A 20,283-nucleotide genomic window follows, 5' to 3' on the forward strand; every position below is an offset into this window, starting at 1 on the left:
CAAAAAATGTAAGGAATGAATTAAATTTTAAAGAACATTTATGGAAATAATGACCTGACTGAGGGAAAATGCAAGTTGGATATCTAAAACCCTGTTAAAATGTAATCCTGTGTGTCCTGTGTGTGAGTTTTTTTAACCATGTAAGCCTGTAGGCTGAGGCCCATCTGAAGCCAGATGTTGCCATGGTGATCATTGTTCACCAACTGCCATCAGAGAGCTGGTGGAGTCTGTTGATTCCCAACACATTCCCTTTGAAATCAGGGTGTAAAGGTGCTTGCAATTCTGACAAAAAGAATGATCATAAAGCATGAATCTGTGTAATCTAAAATTGGATTTAAAAGTTTGAATGGCTGAATCAATTCAGGAATTAAAGGAAGGAATTTAGATTTAAAGAAAAAAATCTAGGAAAATAAGGAGCTGACTCAGGGAGATGGAAGTCAAATGCTGTTAAAGTGTGATACTTTCTGCCCTGTGTGTGTGTGTGTGTGTGTGTGTGTGTGTGTGTGTGTGTGTGTGTTCAATCATGTCAACCTGTCTGCTGAGGCTTATCTGAAGCCAGATTTTGCATTGGTGATCACTGATAAATCAACACACACATGCTTGTCTTTGTTCCTGAATGTTTTGATGAGTTACTATAAACAGCTGCATGAGATCAAAGGTTTCCACGGTGACCAGCTCGTCAAGGGCAGCAGGTGCAGGTGCACAACTTTGCCCTTGTTACTGTAATCTTCTGAGGATTTTGTGGCAAAGCAAGAGTCCGAATCTCCTGTCACCTTGCCAAAACCGTGAGGGCTAGAATAAAAATGAACACACCGTAGGAATCCTGAGACCCAGAGGAAGCTGTCCGTCTAAATTTCATGCATGAAGGTCGAGAAACGAACCCACAAGAGCGATAGATAGATGAGGGAAATTTGACTGTTCTCTGAGAAAACCCCTCAGGAATTAACATGGAGGTATATGGGGATTTTTTTGAACTTCTCATGACAGTTGGCCATTTTGTGAAAAAGTGCTCCATCCTTTTGCTTTAAAAACCACTTTGTCAGAAGCAGGACAAGCCCTCCTCCATTTTGATATATAAAATGCCTATGTGGAGCGAACATTGTGACCAAAAGAGCAGTTTACCCAGAAATTTTTCAGGTCTTGTTTCCCCCTCTCCCTGCTCTGTCGTTTGAATCTCCCACTCTGAGCCAAAACATTCCGTCCAATACACACCAATGTTAAACGGCTCGAAGAGCTGAAATGCATCATGACCTTTGAAGGGTCATTGTGAAGAAACTATGAATGCTAGGAAACATTTGAAACCAACTGAATGAAGCCAAAAGGTAGCTTAATATTTTAAAGTTTGAATGGAGTTTGTAGCTGAATGTATGACTGAATGAGGAGCGTTTGAAGCAGGCTGAAAAAATGTCCTGAAAGGAGAAAATTTTGAAAATTCCTCATTCATCTCTATGAGACCAAAAAACGCACAAATTCTGAAATATCTCAAAAAGTATTTGTGAAAAGTGTCTGAAGAGTCATAGCCCCCTTGTCCCAACTGAAACACACGTTTTGAAGTTTGAACGGTGAAAATCGGTTGAAGTTTGCCTGAGTTTTAGCGGTCCAAAAAAGCGGGCGGAAGAATGAAGAAGAAGAAGAAGAAGAAGAAGAAGAACTAGAGAAATTGCATTTCCTTGCAGAAAATGCGTTGAAATGCTGAAGCTGAAGAAATGAAAATACTAGTGGAAAAAGCTGAAAATGTGAAAGAAAACAGCTAAATAGTTGAACAAAGTATGAACTGAGAATTTGGAGTGTAGAGGGAGGGAAGAGGAAGGGAACAAATTGTGAAGACAGAGTAAAGAAGGAGTAAAGAAAAAAGGTGAGTTTAAAGTGATGTAGAAGTTAAGAAGAAAGGCAGAAGAGAAAAAGTGAGAAAGAAAGTAAAAGAAAAGTTGAGAGAAAGTTAAGAAAAAATAGCTAAGGAAAATGAAGTGAAGACAAAGTGGATAAAGACAGTGGATACAGTGAAAAATATAAATAAGTCTAAAAAAGTTAAAATAAATGAATAAATAAAAAAAGAGAGAAAGATCAAAAGGTGAAATCTCCAATAATGTAGAAGAAAGCAGAAATCCATGACTAATGTGTAAATAGCATAAAGGATAATAGGGCCAGTTTAATGTGTGTACAGAGTCTTAAGTCAAGGACTGCAAAAGGTAGAAGCAGTTGAAGTTGAAGGAGTTTTAGTGGATCAGCAAATTATTTTAGTGTCTGTCTTTGCTGGTAAAATTGTTATAATAAAGTGTAATGATTTAAAGGTAAAAAACGGCTATAGATGTGATGCAGAACTGAAAATGTGGAATTGAGAGAATAAGAAGTAGCAGAAAAAAAGTACAGAGGTTAATGTAGCACTAATATTAGAAGAAGAAGTAGTAATTCAAAAAGAGAAATCAGAAATCTATGACTAATGTGTAAATAGCATAAGAATAATAGGACCAGTTTATTGTGCAAACAGAGTCTCAAATCAAAGTCTGCAGAAGGTAGAAGCATTTCAAGTTGAAGGACTTTTAGTGCAGTGTTTCCCAATCCTGGTCCTGGGGGCCCCCTGCCCTGCATGTTATTAATGTTCCTGTCTCCAACACACCTGATTCAAATGATCAGCTCGTCATCAAGCTCTGCTCAAGCCTGATAACGAGCCATTCATTTGAATCAGGTGTGCTGCAGAGGGGTAACATCTAAAATATGCAGGGCAGGGGGTCCCCAGGACCAGGATTGGGCAACCCTAATTTAGTGGATCAGCAGATTATTTCAGTCTCTGCTTTTGATGGTAAAATGTTTTTAATAAAGTTAAATCATTTAAATGTAAAGAAAAGGATTGAGATGTGAACCAGAGCTGAAAATGTGGAATTGAGAGAAGAAGAAGTAGCAGAAATAGGGGGGGAAAGTACAGAGGTTGATGTAGCACTAGTATTAGAAGAAGGAGTAGTAATTCAGATGTTAGTAATCAGAAATCTATGACTAATGTGTAAATAGCATAAAGGATAATAGGGCCAGTTTCATGTGTGAATAGAGTCTTAAGTCAAAGTCTGCAGAAGGTAGAAGCAGTTGAAGTTGAAGGAGTTGCAGTGGATCAGAAGATTATTTTAGTGTCTGTCTTTGCTGGTAAAATTGTTTAAATAAAGTTTAAAAAGGCTATAGATGTGAAGCAGAGCTGAAAATGTGGAATGGACAGATTAACAATTAGCAGAAATAGGGAAAAATACAGAGGTTTATGAAGCACTAATATTAGGAGAAGAAGCAGAAGTTTGACAAGTTAAAGCTGTGGAATAAATTGTGTGAATAGTGGAGCATGAGGATTAAGTCAAAGGGGGAGGGAGGGTATTTTAAGTAACTGAAGTAGTGATGGAAATATCACTGCATGTAAAGGTCTGGGATGTGTGAGGGACAGAAAGAGCACACACACATGTGTGTCTTTGTTCCTGAATGTTTTGATGAGTTAGTATAAACAGCTGCATGAGATGAAGGGTTTAATAGATATAGTGGAAATGTAAATTATCCTAAAAGAGTTCAAATAAAATAATAAAAATAAGAGAAAGATCAAAAAGTGAAATCTTCAAAAATGTAGAAGAAAGCAGAAATCTATGACTAATGTGTAAATAGGATTAAGGGTAATAGGACCAGTTTATTATGTCAATGAGGTCTTTAAGTCAAAGTCTGCAGAAGGTAGAAGCAGTTGAAGTTGAAGGAGTTGCAGTGGATCAGGAGATCATTTGAGTCTGTGTTTTTGTTGGTAAAATGTTTTAAATAAAGTTTAACCATTTAAAAGTTAAAAAAGGGGGGTTAAGATGTGAACCAGAGCTGAAAATGTGGAATGGAGAGAAGAAGTAGGAGAAATAAGGGAAAAAACAGTACAGAGATTAATGTAGCACTAGTAATAGAAGAAAAAGTAGCAGTTTGAGAATTATAAGGTGTGGGAAAAAGTTGTTTGAATAGTGGAGCATGTAGATTAAGTCAAAGGGGGAGGTATGGTCTTATAAGTAACTGAAGTACATGTGTGTCTTTGTTCCTGGATGTTTTGATTACTTAGTAAAAAACAGCTGCATGAGATCAAAGGTTGTCAAGGAGACATGCAATTAAGCTGCAGCTGCAAAACTTTGCCCTGCTCATGTGTTACTCTGGGCATTTTGTGGTGAAGCAAGAGTCTGAATCTTCTGTCATCTTGCCAAAACCGTGAGGGCTAGAATAAAAATAAACAAACCATAAGAACCACAAGATCCTGGGGAAGCTGAAGGTGCAACTTTCATGTATGAAGATGCAGAACTGTGTCATTGAGAGCAGTTTGCAAATGAGGGAAATTCCACTGATGTTTGAGAAAACTCCTCAGGAATTAACATTGGAGCAGATGGCTTCAGGGTGTAAAAACTTCATGACAGCTGGTCATTTTGTGATAAAGTGCTTGTTGTTTTTGCTTTAAAAGCCACTTTGTCAGAAGCAGCACAAGATAATGTACTGTTTGATGTATTTTTTAAGTTTCTACTGTAAATATTTCAGAAGTTATGACAATTTATTCAAAGACAGCAGCAACCTTTCTGCAAGAGTGTGTTGCACTCTAGCTAACGATGATTGCACTCTAGGAAGCTGAGATTTTAGGGTAAAGTGGGAAAAGTTTATGTTGCTCAAACAGTGAAATCTCAAAAACAGTAAAAGATATTAAAGAGCAGACAAAAACCTGAAGAGTGGAAAGATAGCTGAATATTTTAAAGTTCAAATGAAGTCTGTAAGAGGAAGTATGAGGAGGCTAGAACTTCTGAAAGTTGAAGGAAATTTTTCAAGAGAAGCTGAAGTTTCCAATGCATTTCAGATGGAGTATAATTTTCATAAAAAGCTGAATAATTCAAAAAGTTTATGGGTTAAATACCACAAGAGTCATAGCACGCTTCTCCAGAAGAAGCTGAATAGTTTAAAAGTTGAATGGTGAAAATCGGATAAAATTTGAAGGAGTTTTAGCGAACCAAAAAACGTACGGAAGAATAAGAAGAAGAAGAAAAAAAAGAATAAATTCACAGGAGAACAATATGTTGAAATGCTGAGTCAGCATTTCAACATAACTAGAAAAGCAATTTCTGAAGAAATTGCGCTGTGAATGCAGAATGCTGAAGCAGCTTGTGCTGAACTGCTAATGCAGAATGCTGAACATGAATGACTGAAGATATGTCTGAAAATGGCTGAATGAAGTCTTAGATAACTCGCGCTGAAATGCTAATGCAGAACGCTGAACATGAATGACTGAAGATTTGTCTTAAAATGGTTGAACGAAGTCTTGAAAAGCTTGTGCTCAACTGCTGATGTAGAATGCTGATCATGAATGACTGAGGATATGTCTGAAAATTGTTTTAAAAACTCCTGTAAAAGCTTGCGCTCAACTGCTAATGCAGAATGCTGAACATGAATGAATGAGGATATGTCTGAAAATTGTTTTAAGAACTCCTGGAAAGCTTGCACTGAAATGCTAATGCAGAATGCTGAATTAACCTGCCATGAACTCTTGGATGAGAGGAAATAAATGGACAATAAATTGAATGGATGAGTTAAAGTTGAAATGGTTGCGTCTATTCAAAAATTAAAGGAATGTATCAAATTTTAAAAAACATTGATGGAAATAATGACCTGACTGAGGGGAAAAGTAAGTTGGCTATCTTAAACCCTGTTAAAATGTAATCCTGTGTGTCCTGTGTGTGAGTTTTTTAACCATGTAAGCCTGTAGGCTGAGGCCCATCTGAAGCCAGATGTTGCCATGGTGATCATTGTTTACCAACTGCCATCAGAGAGCTGGTGGAGTCTGTTGATTCCCAACACATTCCCTTTGAAATCAGGGTGTAAAGGTGCTTGCAATTCTGACAAAAAGAATGATGATGAAGCATGAATCAGTGTAATCTAAAATAGGATTTAAAAGTTTGACTGGCTGAATCAATTCAGGAATTAAAGGAAGGAATTTAAATTAAAAGAAAAAAATCTGGGAAAATAAGGAGCTGACTCAGGGAAATGGAAGTCAAATGCTGTTAAAGTGTGATACTTTCTGCCCTGTGTGTGTGTGTGTGTGTGTGTGTGTGTGTGTGTGTGTGTGTGTGTGTGTGTGTGTGTGTGTGTGTGTGTGTGTTCAATCATGTCAACCTGTCTGCTGAGGCTTATCTGAAGCCAGATTTTGCATTGGTGATCAATGATAAATTAACAGACACATGCTTGTCTTTGTTCCTGGATGTTTTGATGAGTTACTATAAACAGCTGCATGAGATCAAAGGTTTCCACGGAGACCAGCTCGTTAAAGGCAGCAGGTGCAGGTGCACAACTTTGCCCTTGTTACTGTAATCTTATGAAGATTTTGTGGCAAAGCAAGAGTCTGAATCTCCTGTCACCTTGCCAAAACCGTGAGGGCTAGAATAAAAATGAACACACCGTAGGAATCCTGAGACCCAGAGGAAGCTGTCCGTCTAAATTTCATGCATGAAGGTCAAGAAACGAACCCACGAGAGCGATAGATAGATGAGGGAAAATTTACTGATCTCTGAGAAAACCCCTCAGGAATTAACATGGAGGTATATGGGGATTTTTTTGAACTTCTCATGACAGTTGGCCATTTTGTGAAAAAGTGCTCCATCCTTTTGCTTTAAAAACCACTTTGTCAGAAGCAGGACAAGACTACTTACATGCTGAGGGCTTATTTGTGTTGATAGCTAAAAAAATGTGGCCAAGAGAGCAGTTTACCCAGAAATTTTTCAGGTCTTGTTTCCCCCTCTCCCTGCTCTGTCGTTTGAATCTCCCACTCTGAGCCAAAACATTCCGTCCAATACACACCAATGTTAAACGGCTCAAAGAGCTGAAATGCATCATGACCTTTGAAGGGTCATTGTGAAGAAACTATGAATGCTAGGAAACATTTGAAACCCACTGAATGAAGCCAAAAGATAGCTGAATATTTTGAAGTTTGAATGGAGTTTGTAGCTGAATGTATGACTGAATGAGGAGGGTTTGAAGCAGGCTGAAAAAATGTCCTGAAGAGAGGAAATTTTGAAAATTTCGCATTCATCTCTATGGGACCGAAATTTCGTAAATCGTCGAATATCTCGAAAAGTATTTGTGAAAAGTGTCTGAAGAGTCATAGCCCCCTTGTCCCAACTGAAACACACATTTTGAAGTTTGAACGGTGAAAATCGGTTGAAGTTTGCTGGAGTTTTAGCGGTCCAAAAAAGCGGGCGGAAGAATGAAGAAGAAGAAGAAGAAGAAGAATAAATTTTTTTGTCACAGAAGAACATATGCTGTGAATGCATTACTGCATTCACAGCAACTAGAAAAGCAATTTCTGAAGAAATTGCGCTGTGAATGCAGAATGCTGAAGCAGCTTGTGCTGAACTGCTAATGCAGAATGCTGAACATGAATGACTGAAGATATGTCTGAAAATGGCTGAATGAAGTCTTAGATAACTCGCGCTGAAATGCTAATGCAGAACGCTGAACATGAATGACTGAAGATTTGTCTTAAAATGGTTGAACGAAGTCTTGAAAAGCTTGTGCTCAACTGCTGATGTAGAATGCTGATCATGAATGACTGAGGATATGTCTGAAAATTGTTTTAAAAACTCCTGTAAAAGCTTGCGCTCAACTGCTAATGCAGAATGCTGAACATGAATGAATGAGGATATGTCTGAAAATTGTTTTAAGAACTCCTGGAAAGCTTGCACTGAAATGCTAATGCAGAATGCTGAATTAACCTGCCATGAACTCTTGGATGAGAGGAAATAAATGGACAATAAATTGAATGGATGAGTTAAAGTTGAAATGGTTGCGTCTATTCAAAAATTAAAGGAATGTATCAAATTTTAAAAAACATTGATGGAAATAATGACCTGACTGAGGGGAAAAGTAAGTTGGCTATCTTAAACCCTGTTAAAATGTAATCCTGTGTGTCCTGTGTGTGAGTTTTTTAACCATGTAAGCCTGTAGGCTGAGGCCCATCTGAAGCCAGATGTTGCCATGGTGATCATTGTTTACCAACTGCCATCAGAGAGCTGGTGGAGTCTGTTGATTCCCAACACATTCCCTTTGAAATCAGGGTGTAAAGGTGCTTGCAATTCTGACAAAAAGAATGATGATGAAGCATGAATCAGTGTAATCTAAAATAGGATTTAAAAGTTTGACTGGCTGAATCAATTCAGGAATTAAAGGAAGGAATTTAAATTAAAAGAAAAAAATCTGGGAAAATAAGGAGCTGACTCAGGGAAATGGAAGTCAAATGCTGTTAAAGTGTGATACTTTCTGCCCTGTGTGTGTGTGTGTGTGTGTGTGTGTGTGTGTGTGTGTGTGTGTGTGTGTGTGTGTGTGTGTGTGTGTGTTCAATCATGTCAACCTGTCTGCTGAGGCTTATCTGAAGCCAGATTTTGCATTGGTGATCAATGATAAATTAACAGACACATGCTTGTCTTTGTTCCTGGATGTTTTGATGAGTTACTATAAACAGCTGCATGAGATCAAAGGTTTCCACGGAGACCAGCTCGTTAAAGGCAGCAGGTGCAGGTGCACAACTTTGCCCTTGTTACTGTAATCTTATGAAGATTTTGTGGCAAAGCAAGAGTCTGAATCTCCTGTCACCTTGCCAAAACCGTGAGGGCTAGAATAAAAATGAACACACCGTAGGAATCCTGAGACCCAGAGGAAGCTGTCCGTCTAAATTTCATGCATGAAGGTCAAGAAACGAACCCACGAGAGCGATAGATAGATGAGGGAAAATTTACTGATCTCTGAGAAAACCCCTCAGGAATTAACATGGAGGTATATGGGGATTTTTTTGAACTTCTCATGACAGTTGGCCATTTTGTGAAAAAGTGCTCCATCCTTTTGCTTTAAAAACCACTTTGTCAGAAGCAGGACAAGACTACTTACATGCTGAGGGCTTATTTGTGTTGATAGCTAAAAAAATGTGGCCAAGAGAGCAGTTTACCCAGAAATTTTTCAGGTCTTGTTTCCCCCTCTCCCTGCTCTGTCGTTTGAATCTCCCACTCTGAGCCAAAACATTCCGTCCAATACACACCAATGTTAAACGGCTCAAAGAGCTGAAATGCATCATGACCTTTGAAGGGTCATTGTGAAGAAACTATGAATGCTAGGAAACATTTGAAACCCACTGAATGAAGCCAAAAGATAGCTGAATATTTTGAAGTTTGAATGGAGTTTGTAGCTGAATGTATGACTGAATGAGGAGGGTTTGAAGCAGGCTGAAAAAATGTCCTGAAGAGAGGAAATTTTGAAAATTTCGCATTCATCTCTATGGGACCGAAATTTCGTAAATCGTCGAATATCTCGAAAAGTATTTGTGAAAAGTGTCTGAAGAGTCATAGCCCCCTTGTCCCAACTGAAACACACATTTTGAAGTTTGAACGGTGAAAATCGGTTGAAGTTTGCTGGAGTTTTAGCGGTCCAAAAAAGCGGGCGGAAGAATGAAGAAGAAGAAGAAGAAGAAGAATAAATTTTTTTGTCACAGAAGAACATATGCTGTGAATGCATTACTGCATTCACAGCAATAAATTTTTTTGTCACAGAAGAACATATACTGTGAATGCATTGCTGCATTCACAGCAATAAAGGTGGTTTTGTTCTGTTCACAATAGAATATGATTGTCTCTATCTCTAACCCTATGTTTCTCAAAGTGGGGTTCCAGGGCTCCTGAGGGTCCGGGAACCATAGCTTCAGGAGGTCCGCAGGATAATTTTAAAATGATTGTAAAAATGTGCTGTATCATTGAAAAAGCATATCAACAAACTGGGATCTCTTGAACCTATAAAATCAGTTGCTTTCCAACACTCCTGCCCAATTTAGTTGTTTTTTTTTTTTCCCATGGGATCAATTCTCATATGATCCATCACTTCATAGTGTGTAACAATAGAAGAAAAAACCCTCAAAACATATAACACCTTTGTTGCAGTGGGGTTTACAGACTGAGCATGTGTTTTTGTCACCCAAGAGGGCAGTTAGCTATCCAAAATGGCAGTTTATGGTGTTTTGCCAACCAGAAGGCCACTTTGCCACACGTTTTGGCTCTTAGAGGGCACATTTTGGCCCCCTTGCCCCCCTCTGTGCACACCACTGCCTCGAGGCCAATATTTTTCCAAAGTTTACGAAATGAATTACTTGGACAGTATAAATTTAGCTTTATTCTATGGTTTCAAAATACTAAATAGTACAATATTAGATAGTATTAATATTAAGCTAATTGTTCTTGTGATAATGAGGGATCCTTGGAAAATATCCAACCTGAAAAGGGTCCATGGTCTGAAAAGTTTGCTCCAACCATCAAGCAGTCATAAGTAGTTTGTAGACTCCACAGACATAGACTCCACTAGATGTCAGTTGAAGCCTCTATTGAGCAGACTAGGCCAAGTCAACACCTTGAACTCATATTTTTCTTTTAGATTGCTTTCTGCACATTGCGCTGTGGTCCCGCTCTAATGCTGGTTGACTGTGATGCTCTGTGCTTTTCTGACACCTTTCTATCAGAACCAGCATTCACTTTCAGCTCTTTGAGCTCCAGTAGCTCTTCAACTAAACTGTTCAGCCCTCTCCTCCTATGCTCATCACCGGACCGGGGCTGTCCATCATCCTGTCTCCGCTTTCAGACAATTTTACCAACTGCTGACAACTACAGATCAGAGACATGAGCTGCAGTCTCATGGATGCTCAGACACAGCCATCACAGCTGGGTCATTGTCAAAGTCAATCACTTTCTTAAGCTTGTCCATTTTCCTCTCTTCCAACATGTTGACTTTCAGGTCAAAACAATCAACGGCAAGATAACACTGCCAACCCACTGACAGGTGGCTGTCAGGTTGGGTTTACCAAACAAGTGCAAGGAGTCACGCAGAAAAACAAAAAAAAAGTTAGACGAAACAGAAAAAAAAAAATGGAACAAAAATCAGAAATACTCACCTGAAAGGAATCAAGTGCGACAGAGAAATTACTGCAACACAACAACAAACTGGAGGAAGCACAGAGACTGAGGGTTTTCTGATACAGATGTGACGTAGTGACACAGGTAAAACTAATGAGGGTGTTATTAAATACGCTAGGTCAGGGGGTAGAACTGGACACACAGGAAGAAAACTACAAAATAAAACAGGAAACACTTGACTTAACATGAAACATACGCAAGAAATTTAGCACAAGAAAATCAACCACGGAGGAAGACAAGAGGGTGGATTATAAAAATATGAGAAAACAAGCCATGAAACAGGAAAATTAAAGACAGACTATGACTCAAAGAAAATACTGAAAAAAAACAACAATAACTCATGAAGCCGCCATTTAGAGGAGAAAATCCATGATACTCACTTCACCTGTTGATAGTGTCAACAAGGATCATTGTGGTTAAAATGCAGAGAACGAAATTAATTTGTTGCGAGGAGGTTATGTTTCTAACTCCTGTTCCTGTTTAGGTCTTCATATGGACAGGGCAATTAAATACTCTGGTTTCTTAGATCATTAGACAAGATCAAACGGTGACACACTTGTTCTGTAAGAGACTATGTCAGTTTCAGTGTAACTGTAGATGAGAACATCTGAGAGTGGAAGTGTTGCATCATTTTCCTGTTTTTGTGTCTAACAAAAGTTATAGAAAAATCAGTCTTTGTTTTTCACAAATTAGTTTTGCATCATATCTCCTCCTTGAACACACATGTAGCTGTGTGACATCAAAGTACCCGGTCACATCTGAACAGCCTGTCTTTAGTTTATGGTATTTCTGTGAAGTTAATTTCTCCACCTCTTGTGTTTGGCATTCCTGAGTGATAACTGGAACATTTCTTAATTTAAAAGTAAAGAACTGTTTTTTATGACTCCCTAAAGATTACAATAGCTAATTTTTTTCTGATTTTATGTCCTCAAGCTTAAGAAAATAAATGTAAGTTTAAGTTAATTACAGTTCAAAAGTGAGTTTAAAATTGGGAGCTTCTTCTATTTCTCTGCCTCTTAACCTTTTTTGTCCTTTTTAGTGCAGAACCGTTCCTGTGACATTTATCTTTTGGTGTATGATTAATTTATTTGTATCTTACAGAGAAAGTGCATTAAACCTCTTTTTTTCAAGGCTTGTGTCTTTTATTTTAAGTCTGAAGCAGATCTCCAACAGTGGATTTATGATTCTGTACCCATTTGCATTTCATACATTATCCATACTCTGAAAAATAACACTTTTTTTAAAGCTCCTGTGCAATCTTTTAGTTTGGATTGATCTCAGTGTGGTCAAAGCTCCTCTGCTGACTCTTTCTTGTTCATGCATGATCAGTGTTTCCATGATCCCAGTTTAGTTCAAAAAGAGACATCAATGTTAAAATCAGTCTGTTTTACAACAAGCTAAAACCTCACAGGAGCCTTGAATAGATTTATCTTGCTGTATGTGCAGGATTAAAAGAGAAAAAGGGAAGAAAAGAAAGTATCAAATCAGTTTTAAGTGTTGAACCAAAGAAAGTTTCCTCACCTCCTGAAACTACAGCTGTGACATGTTACAGAATGCTGCTTTAGCACTTTCTCTTCTTGACACTCCTTGTGGATTAAATTTCTACTGTTTGCTTGTCTCTACCTTTTTTCTGCAGACTGGGCATGGAGCATGACGGCCAGGGGAACCGCTGTGGGGATGAGACAGCGATGGGCAGCGTGATGGCTCCTCTGGTGCAAGCTGCCTTCCATCGATACCACTGGTCTATGTGCAGCGGACAGGAGCTCAAGAGATACATCCAGTGAGTTCAGGTTAAAGGTGTTTTTAAACCTCAGGAACAAGGGTCTAAATTTAATTCTGGGGTAGCAAATTTACCCCTGTGTTTGGGGGGTTGTACTTGTCAAACATCCAGGACATTTGGGAGGCGGATACTGCGAGCTTAATGTATCACACCTGTTCTGTTTTTATTTCACCTTCCATCAAATTAACATCACACACGGCTGTGATTCATTCAATTCGCTATCTTTTGTTTAACTTATCTTTTGTTTAAATCAACTCATTGCTGAGAATCAGTGGCAGGTCGTCTCTCAGCACGGAAGCTGGCGTGGTGATGTAACCCACCAATTATCTGCTTTAATTTGCCAGCAACTGTTCCAGTCGTGGTGTTTTGTTATGTGGACGCTTATGTCGTAAGATATGTTTAAGTATTCAAAGTATGTTACTCTACACATGATGGCGTCATGACATCACAGTCAGTCACATTACGAGGCTCAGCACGTGCATCCATGCGTGTGATGAGGTTTTTCTCTCAGCTGCACTAGAATCAATACGTATGTCCAAGAGAGTTGATTTACAGTGAATTATTGATCCGCTATCAGAGGATATGACAACAGCAATGTGTAATCAATGGCCATACAGCACCCTTTATTTAGAGCAGCCTCTGGGCTGATACAGAGGGATCCATCGGAGGGAAAAATCAATTTAAAAAATTGAAAGGATCACGATGTTACAGCTCTGGGTCTGAGAACGAGGGAATGAGAGACACGTTAGCTGCTGCAGCTGCCTCTCTGAAACTGTAGAGATATTATAATAATTTAACACTTTATGAAAACTTTATTGAGCTGGATCTAAAGAGGAACCAAAAAAAATGGCTACAGCTGCCAAATAGACACTCAAAAGTTGGATTAAAATGCATTACTCCTGTTGCACAATGTCTGAAAGCTTTTAGCATCATTTTGTGAGGAAATCCTCAAGAATCAGAGTGGTTCATGTTTAAACACGAGAGCAATCAAGAGCCCAACACAACAAATCACTCGATTATCCATTATCAGTGTTGAGTCCAGCTGCTTAGATTCACATTTACAATTTACATTTACTACTTTTCCCATTGCTCGTGTTTGTTCTTTCTTTTTGACGTGAATTCACTCTGTCTAGGTGTGGGTTTGAAGAAAGCTTTTCACTGTTTTTCACCATTTTTCCCAGTGGAATCGCATAATAATAGTATTACATTTTGTTCTAAGGTGCCTTTCAAGAAGCCCAAGGACGCCATACAAAACAAAGTAAAAAAAAACACTCCAACAAAAGCTAAAAAAAAAAAATGGATGTATACATTTTTTTTTAAAGAAATTGATGAGTGAGATGGATGACAGTCAGAGTGAGTAGGTCAGGTGAAAAAGATGGGTTTTGAGGCAGGAATTGAAAATAGTCAGTGAGTCAATGTCACGGATGTCCAGAATGGGGGAGTTCCAGAGATGAGGAGCAGAGCGATCAAAGGCTCTGGATCCAATGGGGGACAAGTGGGCTTCTGGGGAGTTGAGGCTGAAGAAGGATGAAGATCTGAGTGTGTGGCTGGGTTTGTTAATGAGGAGGAGATCAGTGAGGAGCAAGGTTATGGAAGGCTTTGAAGGTGAGGAGCAGGAATTTTTGAGTGATGTGTGAGGTGGATGATGGGTAGCCAGTGCAGCTGTTGCAGAATGGGAGTGATGTGGTTAACAGTAAGATTTGGAATAAATTTGGCATTGTGGGCGTAACTGTTAGCGCTGCAGCCTCACAGCAAGAAGGTCGATTCCCAGTTTGACTGGTGGGCCTTTCTGTGTGGAGTTTGCATGTCCTCCCCGTGCATGCGTGGATTCTCTCCGGGTACTCTGGCTTCCTTCCATGGTCCAAAAACAGGCTCATCAAGTTAATTGGTCACTCTAAATTGTCCCTAGGTGTGCGTGCTCGCCTGAAGGGTTGTCTGTCTATGTATCAGCCCTGTGATTGGCTGGTGACCAGTCCAGGGTGTACCCCACCTCTCGCCCAATGACAGCTGGGATAGGCTCCAGCCACGCACGACCCTGTGCAGGATAAGCGGTTCAGAAAATGAATGAATGAATGAATTGTCGAAAAAGTTGAATTGAATCTGAAATAAGTATTGGCATAGTAAAATGTTGAATTGAAAAACAAAATGCAGACATCACCAATCCTCACCCATCTCTAAATATACTGACCCAGGGAAACAGACTTACTGGTGGTTTGGGAGTTCAAGGTGAACTTGCATCCATTACTGTTCAGTGTACGCTCACAACCGCAGGGGCAACAAGTTGCTGGTAGCCGACAGAGGGCGCTCTCCTCCCCTGAAAAACCGGAAGTGTGTTCTCACGCTCCAAGCCCCGCCCCCGCCCCCAACCTCCACCCCTCCCCTGAATGTCCAAACACTGCATGTAAGCTGAAACTGAAAAAAAGAGAATTGAAACTAAAAACCAGTGACGCTCAAAAATAAGAAAAAAGAGTGTTAAAACATATCTGAATATTGGCATTGAAAAACACATCACAACATAAAAATGCTCCAACAATAGTGTTTGTTTTAATGTCTTTATTTTGTTTTTCAATCCAACATTTTACAATGCTAATACTTGTTTTAAATTCAACGTCTTTATTTTCTTTTTCTTTTTCAATACCAAATCTAACAGTCAGTGTTCTGGCTCCATAGGAGTTTTAGTGATAATCTGGGCTGCAGCATCCTGTAAGAGTTGAAGTTTATGGAGGGACTTGGGGGGAGACCAGACAGGGGGGAGCTGTGAAAGTCCAGATGGGAGGTAACAAGTGAGTGTACCAGGATGGCGCTGCTGTTGGGGATGAGGGAGGAGCGGAGGTGGTTGATTTTGCAGAGATGAAAGTACACAGACCAGGTGATGTTGTTGATGTGTGTGTGACCTGTGGGGAGGAGGATACAGAGGGGTTGTCAGTCGTGAGAGTAAAACTGTTAGCTTTTGAGAGAGTGGGTTAGAAGCCAATGAGGAGAACCCTTTGTCTCTGTTGAGTTTCAGAGAGTTGGAGGGGAACTCTACATGTACAGATGATCTGCATCATTTAAGCACAAACAAAACTGAGTAGTTAAACTCAAGGAGGTTGTGAAAGCGAACATCCAAAGACAACTTCTTACAAATCTTCTTTTATTTCCTCACAGCACTTATGATTGCCTTCTTGACGACCCCTTCAAACATGACTGGCCTCAGCTTCCTGAACTCCCAGGCATCAACTATTCGATGGATGAGCAGTGTCGCTTTGACTTTGGAGTGGGGTATAAGATCTGCACGTCGGTGAGTACAGTCTTCGGGCATTCTTCTGTCAGAAAAAATCACCAGAGAGCAGAAGACAGACAGAGGGGAAGGAAAGTGTCACATGAAGTCATAAAAGTGAAGAAGTCATATGCACCATGCTGTTATCAGCTGACAGGCGGCTGATTGAATCATCAGCAATCACTGCTTATACTCATAACAGCCAGCTATACACGCCCCGATCCAGATACACCCATGCTGCCCACACTCTTCCTCTTAACTCTAAATGTCTGGTTTCTGCTCTGTAAATTCAGAGCACACAGCACCAAGCATCACTGTATTTCCATATGACAGTTTGGTTCAAATCTATTACGAGCGTGTGCCAGTCTGAAGTGCAATTACATGTTTTAAAATTGCAGTGATGATGTGAAGCTTGATAACTGTAGAACTGCAAAGAGTGGATCTTATCTGTGTCTCAGCTGCTCTGTCAGTTTCAGCTGCCTCCGTCTTTTAAACCCAGCCAGACTTTTCAACATGTTTCATCCTGATTCTCTTACAGACACCCCAGATCTTTATTTCCACTTTTAAATTTGCACAAATCAATCTTAAAACAGCTGAGGAGCTGCATCACAATGGTGTCAGCGTGTGGTCATTATGTCCTGCTAAGAATGCTTCTCTGTACACCTAATATTAAGAGTTTTAAGAATAACAAAAAATCAGAACAAAAGTTGATACAGTGGATGTCTTTGAAAATGTGTTTTCAATATCAAAGGAATTAAACTAGCTGAATTAGTCACTGAACTTGAACACTTCTAAGAGACATCTGCTTACTTCTTATTTTATCACAGCTCACATCTGTCGTCTGGTGAGTTCTCTGCAGATGGCAGGAAATATGCAGTTGTTTGTTCAAAAAAAGCTTCTCCAACCTGCTGTTCAGAAGCTAACCAGATAACAAGAACAAAAGGTTGATCACAACCCTGTGAAGCGTGAAGATGAGAAAAGCTTGGTTTGAAAAGCATTAAATGCATTGATTCAGTGAAAATCTGATTCATGATGGGTCATGCAGAAACATTACGCTTCTCTAACTTTGAAAACAACCTGCAGGGGGTGAGTCATCTGGGGTTGACATTTTTGGAGAGGGTGTTTTAATATTTTAAGAACAGGGCAGAGACTGTATGAATTTTCGCTTGATGGCTAAGTCTTGAGATAATTAAAGGTCAAAATATCTTAGAAAGCATTTTAGATTGCAGCAGACATCTGCTCACCCAACCTGACAGAGCAAAAACTCGACATAGTTTGGTATTGACACAAAAATGATCTAAGCTCAACAGGCTTCTGCCAGCTGACATTTTGTAATTTAAGATCAGCTCCTACTATAAAGAAAGTATTTTTTACTTTTTATTTTGTCAGAATGGGTTGAAACTCAGGAAAAATGCATGCATTGGGGTCTAAGAGGTCTGAATTCTTAGGAATTAGGAAATCAGGTATCACATGGATTCACATCTCTGGTACAGCATCCCATCAGTGCATCACAGTCTGTTCCTCTGACTTGTGTTCCTCACTTTATTATTCTGTCTCACAGCTCTTATTGGTGTTATTTCCTGAGGCACTGAAAAATTCTCTAAAAATAACCATTGCAAGCTGCCTGACCAGCACCAGACAGACCACCAGACAAGAAGTGACAATCAAGACAGAAAACACAACATATTTTCAGCACGTGCGTCCATCCACAGTATTTCCCTGATTAGATTATTGCTGCAGTGGTTTGATCAAACTTGAGAGTTTATCAGTAAAATAAAGAGTGAGGTTACGTTAGCTCTGCTTGATGAGGTTGAAGTTGGTAGATGAGCTCTGGTAGGACATAACCAGTATTCACTAACGTTACATGTTATAGTCACGTCTCAGAGCACCAGGCTGTGAGGAACACTAAACAGATAAGCCCCATTTCCACCAAGCAGTGCAGTTCGGTTCGTCTTGGTACAGCATGCATTTTACAGTGTTTCCACCGGCCAATCCTGGGACAGATCTCCAAGGCACCCCCTTGGAACCGTACCACTTTTTGGGACCCTTCTGTAGGGGTGCCAGACTAAACCGATCTGATCTCGGAAGGTGGAGCTACAACACTACAGACTGTTGATTGGTCGAAAGAATCATCACTTACCGTGCAACGGCGGCTGTATTTCTCCTGGTGGCACTCATTCTTCTCTAAAACAAAGCTTATCATGCGCTTTGTATTGAAGAGCCACATGCCAATCCCAAAGAACGCGGATTGCTGGATGTAGCTATTGGCATCCGGCTTACATGCCGCCTGCCACGAGGAGCCACGGTTGGCTGTGGAAGCGCAAACCGGACCAAGCTTAACCGAGCCACCCCGTACCAAACCATACCGACCTAAACCAGACTGCTTGGTGGAAACAGAGCTATAGTATTCTCACTTTCTGGACACTAAACTACAAACTGAGTTTCCAAGGCTTGCTTGTTGTCACCAAGAGACGACATCCAGTCAGTAAAAAGGAAGCCTATGCAGAAATGCTAAAAGCTCCTGTTAATCAAGAATCTGCTTGAGGTTGGCTGTAGAAAGACCGGAAGTCACGTACACACCCAGCCATAAAAACAGACTTTATGGCATTAAAAATCATATTTACATGTCCAAAAAACGGCTTGGGTCTAAAACCCTGATTTCATTATCAGCACACACTGTACAGTGAGTGAATTTTTTTTCCATCTCTGCGGTTTGATTTCCCAATCAGAGGCACAGCTCAGGTCATGTGACTGCAGGGCTCCCTGTAGCTGCTCAAAGAAAAACTTACAGCTGGGGTTATGCAAATGTGGCTGCGTCCACGGATTGGCTTCATTTTACAGTTTTAGGAACAGTCAGGTGACGTTGCAGATGCTTCGTCCATGTTTTTTATTTATTTATTTATTGCACATATAGTAAGATGAACATACAAAACAAAAAAAAGTAACAATGAATTATTAATGGAACAGAAAGAAAACAGTAACTTAAAAAAAAAAAAAAAAAAATGTGCAGGAGGGGCCAAAAAACCTCATAAGGGCTTGTCGAGTGGCCGTTCAAAAAACAAGCACAAGAATGTTATTCAATCATATACTTATCCAAACATATGCACACCAATGTATACATATACATGTTTATACAGTCTGTGGTTGTCACCTTTCAAACAATAGCTCTACAAAGCTACCTCGGCACCTTACTACCGCAAAAAGTTGTCTTGCTGTTAATAAGTCTGTAAGAGGTAAAGAATGAGGGCCCAGCATGGGTGAATCTCAGTCTGGACTTCCTGCATCAAAAAATCAGTTCATGCTAAGTTCTGCAGAGTTTCACCTCTTTACATGTACATCACGCCGCACGCATTAGGCATGAAGAGATAAACAGTGTTTGAACATGAATGAAATCATCCACGTTTACACATTGCAGGCCGACAGGGTGGAGGTAAAAGTGCTGACAGCAGATTGTAGTTGGACCATGTATATGCAGAGCTTGCGCTGCTGGATTGAGCGTGAAGAAGACCATTAAATGATAGAGATAAGATGTAGAAATACATTTCATGCATATGTGATTGTGCAACATTTTGAGTGTGGGGTGAAAGATAATTATTTTTCTCCAGCCTGGGACTCAGGCCTGTGGTTGGAACAGATAGAGATGGAGAAATGTTGGCTAAAAATTGCAGGATGATAAAAGATTCATAATGTCCATCCAGCCAAGCATGATTGTTGGGTAGAAAAGCTCTCAAAGTAATTTGAAATCATGTACCAGAGCAAATCACAGGATAGTGCTTGATTTTGGAGCTCAGTTTGTTGTCTGGGTGAGGACATTCTGATTTCAACACAATAATTTTGTTGTTGGTAAAACAATGTCAGGAACTTGGATTTAATTCTCTTCCACTCCTCTAAAATCTCAGTGCCACAAAATTAATCCAAAATAAATTAAGACCAGAACTCAACTGGAATTTCCGCTTTGGTTTTGTTTCTTTTTCTTTCTGTTTTACAGTTTTTGCTCAGCCCTAAAGTGGAAAAGGGGAAATTGAAGCATCCTGGATCAGTAAGCTTCAGTTAAATTTCACAAATTTGTATGTAACCTGAGTCCACATTCAATCGTGGTTAGCCTCAGAGCTGTTAGAGCAGGCAGCTACCCACACCCGCCTGTTTGAACCCTGTGTAAACACAGCACAGAGCCAGAGCTGCAGTTTGGTTAATGAGAGCGGTGAAAGTGTTTTGTGGGTTGATGGATCATTTGGCAGATTTATTTCTGTGTCACGGGCTAAAAAGGTTTTTGT

General features: G+C 39.8%; 1 protein-coding gene across 1 annotated transcript in view; it reads left to right on the plus strand.

Annotated features, from left to right (window-relative positions):
- adamts3 (ADAM metallopeptidase with thrombospondin type 1 motif, 3) overlaps positions 1-20,283 on the plus strand; it is a 214,831-nt gene that overhangs the window by 126,207 nt on the left and 68,341 nt on the right. Inside the window, exons 9-10 of the mRNA XM_074671066.1 lie at positions 12,607-12,750; positions 15,898-16,030. Coding sequence (XP_074527167.1) covers positions 12,607-12,750; positions 15,898-16,030 — 277 coding nt within the window. The remainder of the gene's footprint in view (positions 1-12,606; positions 12,751-15,897; positions 16,031-20,283) is intronic.

This window comes from Halichoeres trimaculatus, unplaced genomic scaffold, assembly GCF_033239565.1.
Source record: "Halichoeres trimaculatus isolate MK-OKI-2021-1 unplaced genomic scaffold, fHalTri1.1 fHalTri1_scaffold_5, whole genome shotgun sequence".
Lineage (NCBI taxonomy): Eukaryota > Metazoa > Chordata > Actinopteri > Labriformes > Labridae > Halichoeres > Halichoeres trimaculatus.